Source organism: Homalodisca vitripennis, chromosome 3 (assembly GCF_021130785.1).
Source record: "Homalodisca vitripennis isolate AUS2020 chromosome 3, UT_GWSS_2.1, whole genome shotgun sequence".
Classification (NCBI taxonomy): Eukaryota; Metazoa; Arthropoda; class Insecta; order Hemiptera; family Cicadellidae; genus Homalodisca; species Homalodisca vitripennis.
Window position 1 is genome coordinate 210,963,169 of NC_060209.1, and position 21,050 is coordinate 210,984,218.

Sequence of the window (21,050 nt, forward strand, 5' to 3'; positions counted from 1 at the left end):
TAAATAGGGGTTTTCCTGTCTTGTCTTCAAGAAACTGAGAGTATTCAATAATACCACCGTAACTCCTTATCAACATGAGGTCAAGGTCCAGTCCCTCCAGCCCTTTTATCTCAGGCAAACATAAACTGGTTTAGGCAATACAAACAGTACTGTCACAGCAAAACGCCACAGTTCTGTATTTTTAATATCAGCTTGGTTTTTAGTCTACGTTATAATTTCGTCCACGTAAGATAAAGTTGAAAGTCTTCACTAGAAGGTACTGCGATAGTTATAAATTTTTTTACTTACGTGTTTAAATTTTATTCTACTAGTTTTAAAAGCATTGTCACTTAGTGAGTTTGAGAGAATCACGCTGCTTATGATGCGTGGGTATGGATGTCTAGTTCGTCCCTATGAAGAAACAGCGCATTTGTTCAATGAAACTTTTCTTGATAGACCCCCAATTAGTAAGTCAACAGTGTTTAAGACAGTAAAAAAATTTGAAGAAACTAGAACAGTCAAAGATCGCGAAAGAAGTGGCAGGCCTAAATTGGCAACAAATGAACAAAAATCTTTGGATGTACTCCAAACATTTGTTAAAATCCCAGCACCTCGGCCAGAGTGGCTGCAGAAGATCTTGATATGAGCCATACCTCAGTGTGGAATGTTTTACACAAAAACAAGTATCACCCTTTTACAGTAACCCTAACCCAAGAACTTGCAGAGGATGATTTTGATCGAAGGACTGAATTTTGCGAAATAATGATGAGAAAGTGTGACGAAATTAAAAATTTTTAAGTTCGATATTGTTTTCAGATGAAGCTACATTCTTTGTTAATGGACAAGTTAATAGGCATAATTGCCGTTACTGGGCCGACCATAATCCACACTGGATGATAGAAGGCCACACACAAAGGCCTCAGAAAGTGAATATGTGGGCTGGAATAATAAACAATAACATTGTAGGACCGTTTGTGATAGATGGAAATCTAACAGGCGAAATTTATTTCAATACATTGACAAATAACATTTTGCCAGCAGTGCGTGCTCTTCTTGGGGCAATTTTTAATGCAGTATGGTTTCAGCAAGATGGAGCACCGCCCCATTACTATTTGCGGGTGCGCAATCTGTTAGATGAAGTGTTTCCTAACCGTTGGATTGGTCGCAGGGGTACCGTTGAGTGGCCGGCTAGGTCACCGGATCTTAATCCACTAGATTTCTTTTTGTGGGGCTTCTTAAAAGATAATGTGTATAAAACTAAACCAGCCAACATTGAGGAGCTGACAAATCGTTTATTAGAAGAAGCAAGAAGAATTACACCCGAGATGCTTCAAAATGTGACTGCAGTAGGTTTTTATAATAGACTAGCTCATTGCCAACAAGTGTTCGGAGAGCAGTTTAAGCACCTCATTCAAAAGGTATGGTTATTTTTGTAATACATAGATAATTTTTAATTTAATTCTTTTGGATAATTGTGTTTCATAAAGTGTCATTTTCAGTCAGAACAGTTTACTTGAGACTGAGAAATTGCGGATAAATAATAATTAATCAAACGTTACTTATGAAATTCAAACGGCCCTTACTCTGGATAGGGTCAACCTTTTTAAGTGCGGTTTGCGGTAATGAGTTTCTCTTTACTAGACCTTTAATTTGATACCAAACTGGGCCTAGGCTTACATTTAAGATTTTCGTCCGACTCCTCACGGGCCGTCCCCCTGAAAAGATAAAATGTCCCCACTGGTCGCAAAAACTAGGTTCTTAATACAAGTGGTGATGTACAAAATTTAATTTGTACGAGTGAAGCCATACAAAATTAGTGAAAGCGTTTCCATACTTTTTTTCCACCCTGTATACCATTTCTTATGCAAAGAACTGAGCTTTCAGACTGTGTAACTATAAAGTTAGAAAAATAATTATCTTATCTTAGAAGTAAATAAATTAAGATAACAAAAATAAAAAACTTATCAAAAAAGTATGGACATGTATTTGAAATATTACATATATTGAAAATTAAGAATAGCCAAATTATGGGAAATTTTGTCCTGAAGACAGAAATGTATAATGTTAAACAGTTTTATATATATATATATATATATATATATATATATATATATATATAGTTTTTATTTTATACATATTTTAATGAAAAAGCGCACATTTGACAATTTTCCTAATTGCAGTAGTTATATTGATATAACAATGTTCTTAGTATTTTACTATCAAATGTTATATATTTTTCACATACAAATCAGAGAATCCAAGTTTATTACTATCTAATTATTTATATATATATATGAGACAGCTTCTAAAAGTATACTTTGAAGAAAATAAACAGAACATTTTTACAAAAAATATTATAAGATATTGAAATATAGCACAAATATACATTGCTGTAAGATTATTTAGTAATTAATAATATTTATATATTTATTTAAATCGCAAATTTGTGAATATCTTTTACAAAAAACATAAACAATTTTTACATGCAATAATATGAGTTTCTTACCTTTCTTTTGAACAGGCATTGTAGAAATATCAGATGTGTATCCAAGAAACAAGTCACAATACAACACACACAAAAATACTATTTACACCATTTACTATTTACACAAAAAATACTATTTACACTATGTACACGACAACTATTAGTTTTCATTCCGAGTCGTTGGATTCTCCAGCTGGGTGTTGCCTCTTGACTCCTTTCAGAGACCTCCTGCAGTACGTCAGCTGATGGAAGCACTTGGGTTGCACACCACAGTTACATCCAACAACACCATAAAGAGCTTCGTTTGGTACAAATAGGACATACCCTAACCTGGCTTCCTGGTAAGTGCTCGAGTTTGTGTTCTGCACGCGGTTCAGCAGGAGGCGGGAGCTGCTGTGGGAGAATTTCTTCAGTTGGTTGCTTTGTCAATTCTTCAATTAATATCATGACAAATTTTCGCCTGGGCAAGGGTTTATCTGTATTTTTGGAATACAATATATATGCATCAAATATGGCCATGTCGAGAAGATTATAAAAAATCTTTTTCCAGTAACGGGTAGTTGTGCGAGTGCAGGAAATGTGGTAGAGTCACTTGTCCTTCATGTCTACTCCACCCATGTACTGGTTGTACTGCTGTATCATATAAGGTTTGATAGCCTCCTTTTGATCTTTCTTACTACGAACCACTTGGTCTTGGGCGTGGCAGGCGGTTGATAATAAATACACAGGTTTCCGAGATTTTGTTTGTTTGTATCCCACAGCCAAAATGGGACCCCTCCTAAAATATGCACTCTCTTGCTCTCCCAATTCCGTTGCCAATATACTTTTAGACAGATCCTTCGTCCTTTTGTTAACAGTACCTGTGAGATATGTGTCCTTCTCAAACAAAGCCTCAGCCAGTGGTAACTTAGTGTAGTATTTGTCCGTAAATAAGTGGTAGAATTTTTTTAGGAGCCTGGCTTTTGTCATCAGTTCAAGTACTACTTTTTGTGTGAATGGGTCATTACCATCTTCAAGAAAGTCCTTGCCACTATATAGAGCTGTGTGTAAGACATACCCACTTTCGCTGTCGCAAACCTCAAAGCGTCCTGGGTATGACGTTAAACTGCCCACACCCACCTAACCATTTCCTTCATTCCTACCCAATCCCCCTCCAGGGTCTCATTAGTACCCGCTCTGTTCGACCGTTCCGGTACATGGCTCGCTGGGAGTGCTTAAGCCGGCACTAGGTGCCCTATCTGGTGTCGGTGAGAGCTGATGTGAGCTTGTCTCTGCCGAGGCGTAAGTCATGTACTGGTTCAGAAGCCAGCCACTTCGATGTCCTTGCTCAGGAAGTGTGTATTGAGCAGGAGTGTCGGAGCTCCTGCTGCAACGTGCGAACCCAGGCCGTGCGAGCATACCCAGCCTGGTTAAACGAGTCAACACCGGGCCCCGGGGATCTGGGGTTGATTAACCTGGGCTCCCACAGGACCCAGTTTTATCGAGGGCGTGCCCGTTCCCGGTGTATCTCGGCCTGCACCCTTACACACGATGCGCTGGTTAAAATACTTATGGAAACCGAAACCACCCCAAAACTAGGGCAAAGTGTTGTAAAAAGAGATCAAAGTGATCTGGAGAAGAAACGGCAGTTGTCTGACTCAGAATGTGAGCTCGATCTAAACAAGCAAAGAAAAATGGAAAAAGAACAAACCAACGATGAGAGAAATATTCCTACACCTTTATTTCTTGTGCTAAGTCATAAGGAAGATGGAAAAACGTTGACTAAGGTGAGCCCGTTCCTTAACCACAAATCTTTAGTAGCCTGTGGAGGGCAACCTAAATCTATAAGGAAGCTGAGGAATGAAACTATCCTGTTGGAGGCTGCAAATTGCATCCAATCCAAGAAGTTCCTTAAAATGACGAGCTTTTTGTCCGAAAAGGTAGTTTTTGTCTAAAAAAATACAACTTTCGGAAAACGACAGATGAAAATAGGTACGTAAAGTATACAATCAAAATGCTTACTTTAATGCATTCCTGCTCCATATGATGGGTTGTCTGGATCTTCTTCCATCTCATACTGGTCTTCTAGTCTCTTTTTCAGCATTGACCTCTTTTGGCGGCACTTTTTTCGCTTTGTCTGCTTTTTGAACCCGTAACTCATCAATGCGTTTCATTTGTTTTGCACAGTTTGCCCCCGGACGAATACCCAACCTATCAAGCACTTGGCATCTAACAATATTTCCCTCATTATAGGTACCTATAGCATCAAACACTCCTAACTGCAATTCATTTCTCAAGACAAATGTTGACTTAGGCAGACGAGACCATATAACACTGTTCAAAGATTCACTCGCATTTTGGGTACTGCCATGCAAACATTTTAGACAATTGATGAATAATGAGTGTAGTTGTCAAGGTCATAATTTTCATTGTTGGATTTAGCCCTTTGATACTTGCACCAGCTATCTATACCCTTAGGACACAGTTCATGCATCGGTGAGTCATTAGAGGATGAAAGGTGAAAATACTCGGCCCAGACTGCAGCTTTCATGGATTCCAAGCTATGCACATTCCTCCTAATAGCAAGTCCATAGTAATTTTGGATTTCATTGATTGCAGCATGTGTAAGTCGACCACGGCCACCCAAAGATTTTCCATCTTCTAATTTATTTTTACCGAGACTCTGTTTCAATTTGCGAAGGCGTGTACCCATACGCTTTTGTATGTGTCCTACACATTCTAGCTTTTCAATAGTGAAATCCTCTCCATAAGGCTTAGCTTGTACAACTGTGGGATATGCCGAACTGTCTCCGTCATCAAGAAAATACTTATATCTTATATCGTAGGTCGACTCAGATTGTTGGAACATGTCGAGGATGCCCTTTGATTCCATCCCGCCACTGGTACCGGAATAATTGGCAATACAGCTAGTGTCGTGATCATTATTTAATCTCCCAGTACACCTACAGTATTGACTAAAGATCCTCACATCAATTACCTTGCCATTTATGTCACTTATTGCACTAACTATGCCATTCTGTGAATCGTGACCTCGGCGTTACCATGACCCATCAAATATAGCCGTAATATCTCTGCATCCACTTTCATTTAGGCCTACACACTCCTCAACAGCTCTCTTCATACTTTCAGTAGCTATATCCTTAGTTGCTTGTGATAGGATCTTGTTATAGTGTTTGAACTCTGGGGGGTTGGGTAAGTTTATAATTGCACAAAAATTACGGGCTGCCTCCTCCCCTTTTCCGATGCATCGAAAAGCATAGGCTAGGCGTACATTGATTGATGACTTTGTGTTTACTGTTGGACTGTTCTTTTCTGAGATCTGATAATTACAGTCATTACATTTTAAATTTAGTTTGAAACTTAGGCCTGACCTATTTGAAGGGTAGAGTGAAAGTGCGCCTTGGCACACACCGCGATCTGTGACATCAAATTCTGCAATAATTGTACGCTAACCAAATTATAGCAATCATATATTTTCTCACAATCTTCATAAGCACTGTATGCATCAAAATTACTACTTATTTTACTACTAGAAGAACTAATTCTAGTTGGTTCAACATTACATACTTCACTGCCAACACTAGTAGAGCTAGAGCTAGGCCTAGATTGTAATTCTTCTAGGTTATCTACAACTTCACTCACTACTTCACTTTTACTATGTACATGCCAACCAGTAAACACCCTTTTACATTTTATAAACACATTCAAATTTGATTTAGGCATTGTAAATTTACACAATAACTTCAAAGATTCAAGAAACCTACTGCAAATCAAACACCAAAATAAAGCACAAACATAAACAACAAGAAACCACTGTTATGCCAAATATTAGACAGTCTGTTTCAAAAGCAGATGACAAATAACACTATTGCCGACACAACAAAACAAAATAAAGGTATAAGTGGAGTGCAATATGCAATATAACAAAAGTGAAATACTCTGGCACGTTTAACACGAGAAAATAACAAGTACAAGGGTTATTTCAAAAATTCACAAGTCAAAAACTATTGCTCGGATTGAAATAATTTTGTTACCATGTTAAACAGAAAAAGACAATTAATTATAAAAAAATAAAACTGAAAATCCATATTTTTGTCAATTTTGGTCACCTGACTCCCCTCAAAGCACTCTTCCGGATGAAGCCCTGGATGTGAAACACAGGTCTTGCACACAATTGTCTCTTTCCTTAAACCTTTCTTTAAACACACAACACATCTGGATCTTCCACCATTAGGTTTCCTTGCCATGAAATGTTTTCCATGAAGTCTTTGTTCAGGTGGCCCTTGCGCGGGAGTAGTAGTAAAATGTAGCTTCTGGGACAGGACCTTTGACCCCTGTTATCTCTCTGCGGGGGGTCCTTATCAGTGATAACCTTTGACATTTCCGCATATTTTAAGATAAGCACGTGCCAGATAACCTTGACCCCAATTAAAAAGCAATTGACCTCAATTAAATAACAATTAGATAAGCCCGCGAGGTCGCTACTATTGTTTACGTTTCGTTATCGGCACGCGCCGGTTCGTATCGCGAATTCTTCACCTCTAGGTCATTGAAGTTGATATTATTGTTTACTTTCATCCCACTTTTGGAGGAGAAAAAAACATTAAAATGTCAGAAGAACAAAGAAAAGCTTACAATTTAAGAGTTTTGAGAAATAGGTATCAAATATTCTACGAGAGACGTGAAGGTGAACGAATTCAGAGCTCTTTCGTTTCATCTTCGACTTGGACGTGGGGTGATTCAAAATATTACAAAGCACAGGTTTCACGTCCAACGGATACAAACAACTGCGTACAAGACTCTCAAGTTTCAAGTAGTGGCAGCTAGCTCTAAGGATGAAGATTTGAGACCGGTTACAACTTTTCATAAAACTTATAATTGAGAGTAATAAAAATATTTACTAGTAAAAAAATAATTTTATAATTTTGTTTTGATGTCTTAATAAAGTTAGAAGAGAGTTTCAGAAGATGATTGGTACAATTCATTCGTAAACTTCAAATTGCAGAGAAAGAAAAAAAGATTGTTGAAGATTTACTAGTTAAACAATTTTATGTATATATATATATATATATGTTTAATATAAATATAACTTTTTACTGAGGTATTAATTTTTATTTGTGTTAACATCCCAATAAAGATAGAAGTGTGAAAGATTCAACAGCTCAGAAGATGATTGGTATAATATTCATTATACTAAGCTTTGATATCAATTGACCTGACCTCTGATAAATGTTTTATCTAACAACCAATTTAATTTTAAAGTAAGCGGTATTGTTTGATCCACCGCTAACAGTGATTATGCACCGAAACATGCTTGCAACGTCTGCTCTCCTGATAATATTTTGAGAATGTTATTTGCTGCGGATGCGGATGGCAGTCAGACAGCACCAGACTAACTATTAGACATTTAAATTTCGTTCATAAAATCAACAATCCAGATTGTGACCTGAGTAAATTTATAAAGGAGGATTATAACAACTATTGCAAGTACAAAAGGTCTGTTGCTGAAACTGAGAAGGTTATGAAAGAGACTTTTATGATGTGGCCTAAATCATATCCTGCAATAGAAGAAATGGTGAGCACCGGGTTTTACTACATTGGAACTGGTGATTCGACTACCTGCGTTAGCTGCGGTGTTACTTTGGATCAGTGGAGTCCAGAAGACAATCCGCAAGAAGAACACAAGAGAGCATCACCTTTCTGTGAACTTGTCAAATAAAATACTATATCATGATATATTGTTGTTTTTATTTTTCACTACCAGAGTATAACTCATGATGAATACATTAGCTGTTAGAGCTGGTATTGCAAGAGAATTGCATAAACAAGCACGTAGGAATTTTCATACTCGTCATGTTGAACTTAAGGGTATTAATGATCTATATCAAGCAGATTTAGTGGAAATGATTCCATTTCAAAAAGAAAATAAGGGTTTTAAATATATAATGACAATTATTAATTGTTTCAGTAAATTTGCAATTGCTATACCGTTGAAGTCTAAAAGTGGGCTTGAAATTGAGAAAGTTCTAAAACCAATATTATTAAAATATCCTATGAAACATTTTCAGACTGACCAGGGAACTGAATGGTTCAATTCTAGAGTTAAATCGTTACTAAATAAGTACAATATAAATCATTATCATACATTCTCAGATAAAAAAGCGGTAATCGTTGAAAGGTTTAACCGCACACTGAAAAGTAAAATGTGGAGAGCGTTTAGTGAACAAGGTAGTTACCGCTGGCTCGGTTTATTACCAAAGCTTGTAAACGTATATAACAATACTGTTCACAGAACTATAGGAGTCAAACCTGTTGATGTAACAAATCTAAATGAGAGAGATATTTTATTAAGGATTGTTAAAACCCGTAAAACTCCTCAGTTAAAACAAAGATTCAAAGTTGGTGATCCAGTTAGAGTAAGCAAAAAATCTAAAGTGTTTACTAAAGGTTATTTTCCTCAATGGAGCAATGAAATATATACTGTATATAAAGTACAGTTAACGAAACCTATTACATATATATTAAGAGATGATAAAGGAAATGTCATTAAAGGAGGATTCTATCAAGAGGAACTAAGCAAAACCAATTACAAAGACACGTATTTAGTAGAAAAGATTGTTAGGCTACTTGCCGCTGCTTTAGCAGCCCCACTTACGTGCTAACTCGACGGACCTCCCGCCCGTCAGCCAGCCCGCAAAATTTTCAGCTACAGTTACGAAGCTAACGTATTAATATAAATATATAAATTAATAAAATTAATCCAGAATAAATAAAAAAAAAATATACGACGTCATTATACATACGTCATAGATTAGTGACGTCATCACGTCACAGCGTATGACGTCAAAAGACCATGACGTCACCGATTACCATCTATACGTCATATGGTCAATACGTTAGCTTCGTGGGTACCCTTACCCCGTTAGCTTCGTAACTTCCGCTGAAAATGCGCCTCGAGTCGTTCCGTCGAGTTAGCACGTAAGTGGGGCTGCTAAAGCAGCGGCAAGTAGCCAGACGATGCCCTCCACACGGCGCCACTATAATCACGTGGTATAGTGGCGCCGTTGTTGTTTACCTCCGTCTGGGTATTTGTGCACACGGCACTATTGCACACGGCACTAAAATAACACTTGTAGTAAACATGTTTACCATCTGTTATCTGTATATAAGATAGAGCGGTAAAGTCAGTGTTCAGTTGAATTGGTAAATGGTTAGACGTGAGTGTAAGTTACGGAGGAAGTCCCATAGAAATATTGCGGTACCTCAGTGCGACAAGTCGGTTCAATCAACTTTCACACCTTTTAAAGTTAATAATCAGATTTATTGGAGATACAATAAACCTGGTGCAGTATTTAATTGTGAATCTATTGGATATAATATGAATAAGTTCGCTAGTAGTGTGTTTGACAAGGACGTTGTATCTATTGAAGAACAAGTAGTTGAAGAGGTCATTGAATGTGGAGAATCTACGAAGCAGTTGCCAGATCCAGAGACGGACAGCGAAGTAGAGGAAGCGGACACAGTTGTTCCTCAAGCGACTCAGACACAGAGGACAAACCAACAGGAATACATCGCTACTCCGAAGGTCCAATTGAAACAACACACCAAGAGGAAGAAGGAACATCAGATGATGGAGAAACCAGTGAAGCGTCAGAGAAAGCAGAAAACAGTGACAAACACAGTGCAAGTGACAGTAGCAGACATTCTACTGTATCATCTTCCTCTTCTGCCAGTTCTGTCATTTCAGACCTGCAAGGAAACATTGATGACATTGATGAGGACAGACACAATCACTCAGGTAATGCCGGAAATACAATTATATCACCAATCCCTGAAATCACACAAGACTTATACTTTGGCCCTACGCAGTATATTGAGTCTTTGGGCAAAGGCTTTCATAGACAGATTACCATCAGTGAACTCACTACAAGATTATATTATAACACCCAAAGGGAGGGAAGATCCCTCGTGTATACAAGTTATAGAGGAGGAGATAGAGACACCTTTGAGCGAATTATTCAAACTGTTACTTCAGATCACAGAAGGAACTCGATCCCACTCAGACACAGGAATGACAGATTCATTGCGCTCTCCTACCACCCATCGCCAGGCTGGGAACACTTCCACTCCTTACACTTGTGTCAATGGATCGGGTCAAGCTGCCGCTGTGGAGTATTCAATGCCATCAGAGAATTTCGACTTCCAGGAACAGGATGGAGCAGACCTCTCTCATCTATATCACTTGAAGCATTCCAAACAATTGCGGAGTATCACCTCACGCGTGGGAAATCGCCTGTGTACTGCGAGGTGGGAGGGGAACAGTGGAGAATATGTTGTGAAAATGGAGAGATACAAGTGGGAAGATGTGAAGAACCTTCCTGCGAAGGACTGGTGGAGATATGCACTCCATCGATCCCAAGTTATCGGTTCTCCACACGAACAACACATGCAGCTTGCGATCCAACGAGAAGTAATACTCCGTCATCTATGGGTGGACGAGAAGGCAGGGAAGGTGAGACACCCAGGAGTGGAACTGACTTCGGAAATGTACATGGGGAACAAGCAATGACTCAGGACACACTACAGCTCTATGGACGACCAACTGGTGGAAAACGTCGTAAGAAGAATCCTACAGACGCCTTCTTCAGCCTCATGTGCAGCCGTCCACACACTCCCATCGAACGTCTCAATGATACACCGGATATCGAGCAGGACGCCGATACGCGCAACCTTCGGTGTGAGGGGTCTAATTGGGATATCGCCTTACGACGATACTACTTGCGAGTTAACGGAGCTGATTTGTCAAAACTGTTTCAAATGCAATATGCAAAAGATGTTATACCTGTTTATTCTGCTTGGGGTAGTACTAACGTAGATTCATATTATGAGGGTTTGTGTGATAGTGTTTACAATTTATGTTACTTGTTAATGCACCAGTGTAATTATGATATAAGTCTTTTGCAGAAATTTTTAGATATATTGATTAGTGTTCTAGAAAAGAAATCCGGTAAAAAGAATTGCATATTGATTAAAGGACCACCAAATAGTGGTAAAAATTACTTTTTTGATGCACTTTGTGACTTTATGTTAAATCCTGGCAAGATGGAAAACCCACATAGAGGTAATCAATTCCCTTTCCAATCATGTATTAACAGAAGAATAATTAACATTATACATACGTCATAGATTAGTGACGTCATCACGTCACAGCGTATGACGTCAAAAGACCATGACGTCACCGATTACCATCTATACGTCATATGGTCAATACGTTAGCTTCGTGGGTACCCTTACCCCGTTAGCTTCGTAACTTCCGCTGAAAATGCGCCTCGAGTCGTTCCGTCGAGTTAGCACGTAAGTGGGGCTGCTAAAGCAGCGGCAAGTAGCCAGACGATGCCCTCCACACGGCGCCACTATAATCACGTGGTATAGTGGCGCCAGACGCCAGTCTGTGTACAGATTATGCCTAATCAGGTTGTTACTCGGAGTTTCGCGAGTATTAGCGTACCTTGGTCGGTGTATTTGAAGTTATTATTTATCTTAAGTATTCACTCGTTTATAACATCAAAATTAGTTACCCAAGCATTATTGTGGTTCGTATTATTTATAACAAATAAACTATTTGAAAACAAATGTCCGGTAGAAATACAGCAACACCACTTATGTCCTCTGAACAAGATGACGGAGGACAGGGATCTTCTAGAAAAAGACGGGCTGTGAATATGGACCCTGAAGATGAATTAATGGACGGAGATCAACAAACTAATGGAGACCAACAAACTGCTGGAAATATATTATCAGCATCTACAAAATGGCAAAAAGGACGCATGTCATTTACACATCACAGATTATTGACCACATTTGGTTATCAATTTAAAATTTTAAAATCTGCTGCTGATAATGATGTAAAAGACACTTATACATTTAGTCAAGTTACTCCATATGCTTGTGTGCCAGTCCATACTATACCTTTGAGTTACTAACACCAAACCAATGTTATATGGACAAATTCAGTTTTTACTTACCAAGATGTATAAAATTAAAGGATTATACAAGAAGACAGGATTTAAAATACGACAGTGTAATAGAGATAAAGATATATATTTTATTTATAAATAAATGGTTACAATATATTTTCTGTACTATATTTATTTAAAACCTTATACAAACATTCTGATACTAAGCTTAGATTGTAATTATTATTTTTCATACCCCACATCAAGATTGAACCAGCTGCTAGTGGATATGCCTGTTTTTCAATATCTTTTAAGAAAGGTGCTTTTTGCCAATTAAATTCAAAGTATCTACAGTTAAATCTTTCCTGATTTGGAAAAGGATTTGTATTACAAAGTATTACAATGGGTGTTCTGGTAAGTGATTGGTGTCGTTTGAACTTTACATTTACTGCTTTAACTTTACCTTGCATTAAATCAAGAACATCTTCATGAAAGGCAATATCCAAAAACGGTTCGTCCCATTTAATTATTCTTCTGTTAATACATGATTGGAAAGGGAATTGATTACCTCTATGTGGGTTTTCCATCTTGCCAGGATTTAACATAAAGTCACAAAGTGCATCAAAAAAGTAATTTTTACCACTATTTGGTGGTCCTTTAATCAATATGCAATTCTTTTTACCGGATTTCTTTTCTAGAACACTAATCAATATATCTAAAAATTTCTGCAAAAGACTTATATCATAATTACACTGGTGCATTAACAAGTAACATAAATTGTAAACACTATCACACAAACCCTCATAATATGAATCTACGTTAGTACTACCCCAAGCAGAATAAACAGGTATAACATCTTTTGCATATTGCATTTGAAACAGTTTTGACAAATCAGCTCCGTTAACTCGCAAGTAGTATCGTCGTAAGGCGATATCCCAATTAGACCCCTCACACCGAAGGTTGCGCGTATCGGCGTCCTGCTCGATATCCGGTGTATCATTGAGACGTTCGATGGGAGTGTGTGGACGGCTGCACATGAGGCTGAAGAAGGCGTCTGTAGGATTCTTCTTACGACGTTTTCCACCAGTTGGTCGTCCATAGAGCTGTAGTGTGTCCTGAGTCATTGCTTGTTCCCCATGTACATTTCCGAAGTCAGTTCCACTCCTGGGTGTCTCACCTTCCCTGCCTTCTCGTCCACCCATAGATGACGGAGTATTACTTCTCGTTGGATCGCAAGCTGCATGTGTTGTTCGTGTGGAGAACCGATAACTTGGGATCGATGGAGTGCATGTCTCCACCAGTCCTTCGCAGGAAGGTTCTTCACATCTTCCCACTTGTATCTCTCCATTTTCACAACATATTCTCCACTGTTCCCCTCCCACCTCGCAGTACACAGGCGATTTCCCACGCGTGAGGTGATACTCCGCAATTGTTTGGAATGCTTCAAGTGATATAGATGAGAGAGGTCTGCTCCATCCTGTTCCTGGAAGTCGAAATTCTCTGATGGCATTGAATACTCCACAGCGGCAGCTTGACCCGATCCATTGACACAAGTGTAAGGAGTGGAAGTGTTCCCAGCCTGGCGATGGGTGGTAGGAGAGCGCAATGAATCTGTCATTCCTGTGTCTGAGTGGGATCGAATTCCTTCTGTGATCTGAAGTAACAGTTTGAATAATTCGCTCAAAGGTGTCTCTATCTCCTCCTCTATAACTTGTATACACGAGGGATCTTCCCTCCCTTTGGGTGTTATAATATAATCTTGTAGTGAGTTCACTGATGGTAATCTGTCTATGAAAGCCTTTGCCCAAAGACTCAATATACTGCGTAGGGCCAAAGTATAAGTCTTGTGTGATTTCAGGGATTGGTGATATAATTGTATTTCCGGCATTACCTGAGTGATTGTGTCTGTCCTCATCAATGTCATCAATGTTTCCTTGCAGGTCTGAAATGACAGAACTGGCAGAAGAGGAAGATGATACAGTAGAATGTCTGCTACTGTCACTTGCACTGTGTTTGTCACTGTTTTCTGCTTTCTCTGACGCTTCACTGGTTTCTCCATCATCTGATGTTCCTTCTTCCTCTTGGTGTGTTGTTTCAATTGGACCTTCGGAGTAGCGATGTATTCCTGTTGGTTTGTCCTCTGTGTCTGAGTCGCTTGAGGAACAACTGTGTCCGCTTCCTCTACTTCGCTGTCCGTCTCTGGATCTGGCAACTGCTTCGTAGATTCTCCACATTCAATGACCTCTTCAACTACTTGTTCTTCAATAGATACAACGTCCTTGTCAAACACACTACTAGCGAACTTATTCATATTATATCCAATAGATTCACAATTAAATACTGCACCAGGTTTATTGTATCTCCAATAAATCTGATTATTAACTTTAAAAGGTGTGAAAGTTGATTGAACCGACTTGTCGCACTGAGGTACCGCAATATTTCTATGGGACTTCCTCCGTAACTTACACTCACGTCTAACCATTTACCAATTCAACTGAACACTGACTTTACCGCTCTATCTTATATACAGATAACAGATGGTAAACATGTTTACTACAAGTGTTATTTTAGTGCCGTGTGCAATAGTGCCGTGTGCACAAATACCCAGACGGAGGTAAACAACAACGGCGCCACTATACCACGTGATTATAGTGGCGCCGTGTGGAGGGCATCGTCTGGCTACTTGCCGCTGCTTTAGCAGCCCCACTTACGTGCTAACTCGACGGAACGACTCGAGGCGCATTTTCAGCGGAAGTTACGAAGCTAACGGGGTAAGGGTACCCACGAAGCTAACGTATTGACCATATGACGTATAGATGGTAATCGGTGACGTCATGGTCTTTTGACGTCATACGCTGTGACGTGATGACGTCACTAATCTATGACGTATGTATAATGACGTCGTATATTTTTTTTTTATTTATTCTGGATTAATTTTATTAATTTATATATTTATATTAATACGTTAGCTTCGTAACTGTAGCTGAAAATTTTGCGGGCTGGCTGACGGGCGGGAGGTCCGTCGAGTTAGCACGTAAGTGGGGCTGCTAAAGCAGCGGCAAGTAGCCTAACAATCTTTTCTACTAAATACGTGTCTTTGTAATTGGTTTTGCTTAGTTCCTCTTGATAGAATCCTCCTTTAATGACATTTCCTTTATCATCTCTTAATATATATGTAATAGGTTTCGTTAACTGTACTTTATATACAGTATATATTTCATTGCTCCATTGAGGAAAATAACCTTTAGTAAACACTTTAGATTTTTTGCTTACTCTAACTGGATCACCAACTTTGAATCTTTGTTTTAACTGAGGAGTTTTACGGGTTTTAACAATCCTTAATAAAATATCTCTCTCATTTAGATTTGTTACATCAACAGGTTTGACTCCTATAGTTCTGTGAACAGTATTGTTATATACGTTTACAAGCTTTGGTAATAAACCGAGCCAGCGGTAACTACCTTGTTCACTAAACGCTCTCCACATTTTACTTTTCAGTGTGCGGTTAAACCTTTCAACGATTACCGCTTTTTTATCTGAGAATGTATGATAATGATTTATATTGTACTTATTTAGTAACGATTTAACTCTAGAATTGAACCATTCAGTTCCCTGGTCAGTCTGAAAATGTTTCATAGGATATTTTAATAATATTGGTTTTAGAACTTTCTCAATTTCAAGCCCACTTTTAGACTTCAACGGTATAGCAATTGCAAATTTACTGAAACAATTAATAATTGTCATTATATATTTAAAACCCTTATTTTCTTTTTGAAATGGAATCATTTCCACTAAATCTGCTTGATATAGATCATTAATACCCTTAAGTTCAACATGACGAGTATGAAAATTCCTACGTGCTTGTTTATGCAATTCTCTTGCAATACCAGCTCTAACAGCTAATGTATTCATCATGAGTTATACTCTGGTAGTGAAAAATAAAAACAACAATATATCATGATATAGTATTTTATTTGACAAGTTCACAGAAAGGTGATGCTCTCTTGTGTTCTTCTTGCGGATTGTCTTCTGGACTCCACTGATCCAAAGTAACACCGCAGCTAACGCAGGTAGTCGAATCACCAGTTCCAATGTAGTAAAACCCGGTGCTCACCATTTCTTCTATTGCAGGATATGATTTAGGCCACATCATAAAAGTCTCTTTCATAACCTTCTCAGTTTCAGCAACAGACCTTTTGTACTTGCAATAGTTGTTATAATCCTCCTTTATAAATTTACTCAGGTCACAATCTGGATTGTTGATTTTATGAACGAAATTTAAATGTCTAATAGTTAGTCTGGTGCTGTCTGACTGCCATCCGCATCCGCAGCAAATAACATTCTCAAAATATTATCAGGAGAGCAGACGTTGCAAGCATGTTTCGGTGCATAATCACTGTTAGCGGTGGATCAAACAATACCGCTTACTTTAAAATTAAATTGGTTGTTAGATAAAACATTTATCAGAGGTCAGGTCAATTGATATCAAAGCTTAGTATAATGAATATTATACCAATCATCTTCTGAGCTGTTGAATCTTTCACACTTCTATCTTTATTGGGATGTTAACACAAATAAAAATTAATACCTCAGTAAAAAGTTATATTTATATTAAACATATATATATATATATATATACATAAAATTGTTTAACTAGTAAATCTTCAACAATCTTTTTTTCTTTCTCTGCAATTTGAAGTTTACGAATGAATTGTACCAATCATCTTCTGAAACTCTCTTCTAACTTTATTAAGACATCAAAACAAAATTATAAAATTATTTTTTTACTAGTAAATATTTTTATTACTCTCAATTATAAGTTTTATGAAAAGTTGTAACCGGTCTCAAATCTTCATCCTTAGAGCTAGCTGCCACTACTTGAAACTTGAGAGTCTTGTACGCAGTTGTTTGTATCCGTTGGACGTGAAACCTGTGCTTTGTAATATTTTGAATCACCCCACGTCCAAGTCGAAGATGAAACGAAAGAGCTCTGAATTCGTTCACCTTCACGTCTCTCGTAGAATATTTGATACCTATTTCTCAAAACTCTTAAATTGTAAGCTTTTCTTTGTTCTTCTGACATTTTAATGTTTTTTTTCTCCTCCAAAAGTGGGATGAAAGTAAACAATAATATCAACTTCAATGACCTAGAGGTGAAGAATTCGCGATACGAACCGGCGCGTGCCGATAACGAAACGTAAACAATAGTAGCGACCTCGCGGGCTTATCTAATTGTTATTTAATTGAGGTCAATTGCTTTTTAATTGGGGTCAAGGTTATCTGGCACGTGCTTATCTTAAAATATGCGGAAATGTCAAAGGTTATCACTGATAAGGACCCCCCGCAGAGAGATAACAGGGGTCAAAGGTCCTGTCCCAGAAGCTACATTTTACTACTACTCGCGGGTCGTCCCCTCTTGCTTGGTGTAGGTCGCGTTGAAACTTTTTCAGCAACCAGTGCAGCTACTAGACTTTTGCGAAACTTCATTGGGCTCATTGGCTTTTTTTGATGTTGAAGTTGGACGGTTTGATACAAGATGTAAGGATTTATTATGCCGACCTCTAGAAGCGAGAAGAACATTTTTCTATACCATTTACGTGTTCTTCGCATAAATTGATAACTCGAGATAAAATGGTCACTTCTGTCTACTGCCCCCATGTGTTTGGTGTAGTTTATAACCACATATGGTTTTAGAGTTGGTGGTTTATTCGGTCATTTACTAGGAACCTCGGTCATAAACGTCTTACTTCCTTTGCTGAAAGTACTGAGAAGAGTGACTACTCTTTTGTCCTTCCAGCTGACCACTAGCATGTTATGTTTTCTTTTGGACATAATCTGACCTTTTCTCAAAGTTTTAGTACCAGCTTATAGGTTTGCTGGCATGCCTGTTCTAGTTGGGTTGTTTTTAGCAAGGTGGAATTCGGTATTATATGCCCTTTACCGTAGTATGGAATCAAATTACGGTAAAACCCTTTACCGTACCCCCTTTACGGTCACCCTTTATATATATAAAGTCGGGCAACTTACCGAGGTCTTCGTCCGATTTACGGACCTCATAATCGTCCATCAGAGTCGGGTATTCGAGCTTTCGTTAATCGTTTTCGTAATACCCACACTCTTGTTGACAAGCATCGGCAGAGACGTCGCACAGTAAGGACCGAAGAGGCTGTTGATGCTGTTGCTCATAGTGTTGAAGAGGATTCAAGTGTGTCGATTCGTCATCGTGCGCAGCAATTAGCGATCTGCTACTCAACTCTATGGAATATTTTACGGAAGGATCTACGCCTATATCCATACAGGATTCAGTTGGTGCAAGAACTGAAACGATTAGACTATCGCAAGCGTCTTGATTTCGTTGAATGGGCTCAACATAAGATAACACGTGACCCAGCTTTCGCAGGCAAGTTTTTCAGTGATGAGGCTCATTTCTGGTTATGCGGCTTTCTCAACAAACAGAATTGTCGGATTTGGAGTGATGAAAACCCACAAGAATTTGTTGGTATGCCCCTTCATCCACAAAAACTTACCGTTTGGTGCGCCATTTGGGCAGGTGGTGTTATTGGCCCTTATTTTTTTAAAGACAATGCTGGCCAGACTGTTACGGTAAATGGTCAACGCTATCGGGCAATGTTACGGGACTTTTTCTTTCCTCAGCTAAACGAACTTGAAGTGGATTTAGAAAATGTCTGGTTCCAACAAGACGGCGCGACGTGCCACACGGCAAACGACACAATTGGCCTCTTGGCAGAAACATTTGGTGAACGTATCATGTCATTTAGAGGTAGTGTCAACTGGCCCCCACGGTCGTGTGATATCACGCCAACAGACTACTTTCTGTGGGGATATGTTAAGTCTCAAGTATACGCTGACAAGCCACAAACTTTAAATGACTTGGAAGCTAACATTCGTCGAGTTATTGGCGGAATTCAACCACAGCTGCTGGAAAGAGTATTCGAAAATTGGACTTCTCGATTGGGCTTTCTACGCGAACGAAATGGAGCCCATATGCCAGAAATCATTTTCAAACGTTAATGTCATGACACTGTAGTTCAAATATATGCATTTTTATGTCAATGCAGGTTGTTATTCATTTTTTTAATTAGTTTAAAAAACCGCACCAATAAAAAAATCACCCTTTATATATATATATAGCCATTTTCACAGTCTGACAACATAAATACTTTCAAGACAAATTTAGTGGGTTTCATCGGGTTATAACACCTAAAACTAACTTTCCCTTTAAAACTAATTGTGCTTTCATCAATAGCTACATCCTGGAGGTTGTATAAAATTGTTTACTCATTTTTTCATATGACTACCAATTGAGGCGGTGAAAGGGAAAGTGGTGTAAGTCATTGAAACATCATTTTGAGATATAGAAGGGTTTACTAGAAACAAAGAAGCTAGCCCCCTTGCGTTTACACATGATTTCTGGGACTCGTCGAAATAGAAAGCATGTCTTTTTTCGAAACGACTCTCTGACTCGGTATCCATCTGGAACACTTGCACTCGAGTTTGTGAAGCGCTAATCGATGCTAGACTGAGAGTGAAGAAGTCGGTGATAAAGAAACCGGTTGTAGTGGTGTGCGATGACAGTTCTAAACTAATAGGCCTGGAGGCACAACAAGATAATGGCAGTGATTCGATATTTTGTTTGCCCTTTTTGTATGGTTGTTTGGTTTTTAATCTGTTCTCCAAACTCATGGTAAATTGTATATTTTTCTTCTTCAGTCCATTATTATTCCTTGAAATTTTGTTGCGTTGGAATCAATTTTGGTTGGACTTATAGATAAGATACTGCTTTGAGGTCACGTAATATAATCGTGATGAATATTTTTATCTGGAGTTTTACCTACGCCGTTGGGATATTCCTGTATGTTTAGGTTTCTTTCATTTGAAATTCGGTCCTCTTGTGGTTTGATCATTTTTTGAAGGACAGATAATACAATAAGCTTTTGTAGAATACTTGTCAGCATTTCATAATGCAACTTGTGTATGTGCAAGGGATGACCAAGTGCACTCGACAAGTAGTCTTAGTACTAAGGATGTGAGGATGCAGTTTACTATATGTACCTGCATGATGCCGCAGACAGTTTCTACTGACATCCAGTGGTTTCTTCAGCTTTAGATCTTTTGTTAACGTCCTTGTGCTCACACGAATAACATATGTCTAAGTAGACACCAACGTTCTTTTTACTCTCATGAATTTCGTCCATGGCTTCCTTCATTAATTTTTTAAGAGCAATCCTTCCACCCTTTTCCAGGAACATTGAAAATTTGGAATTCGTTACACATTTTCATATCTTTCTCCGACATATTCATATATTTTCTGTTTTATATCTAGCTAGTGAGATCTTCTTGATTTCAATTTTTTTAAATGCATGTTTTATCCTCTTTTAAAATCTACCGGTCTTCTAATCAAGCACATCAAATGAGTTATCAAGAAATCAAGCAACTCATTATCCGCTTTTTCGTATTTTTTTTTTGTAGAATCTGGTAGAGCATCTTCCAAGTTCTTAATTGCATTCCTGAATTTTGAGCAAATTAACTCACATGTTTGTTTAATGTCCTCTTCTGACGGAAGTTTTTTATCTGACTCCGATCTAGACTTTATTTACAGCTTCATCAAA

At 38.3% G+C, this 21,050-nt stretch overlaps 1 protein-coding gene across 1 annotated transcript; it reads right to left on the reverse strand.

Annotated features, from left to right (window-relative positions):
* Positions 1 to 12,547: 12,547 nt before the first annotated feature.
* Positions 12,548 to 14,654, reverse strand: LOC124358592. Its single transcript, XM_046810897.1, has one exon. It carries the CDS (start codon positions 14,652 to 14,654, stop codon positions 12,588 to 12,590), a length of 2,067 nt encoding a protein of 688 aa, XP_046666853.1. The 3' UTR covers positions 12,548 to 12,587.
* Between the last annotated feature and the right edge of the window lie 6,396 nt (positions 14,655 to 21,050).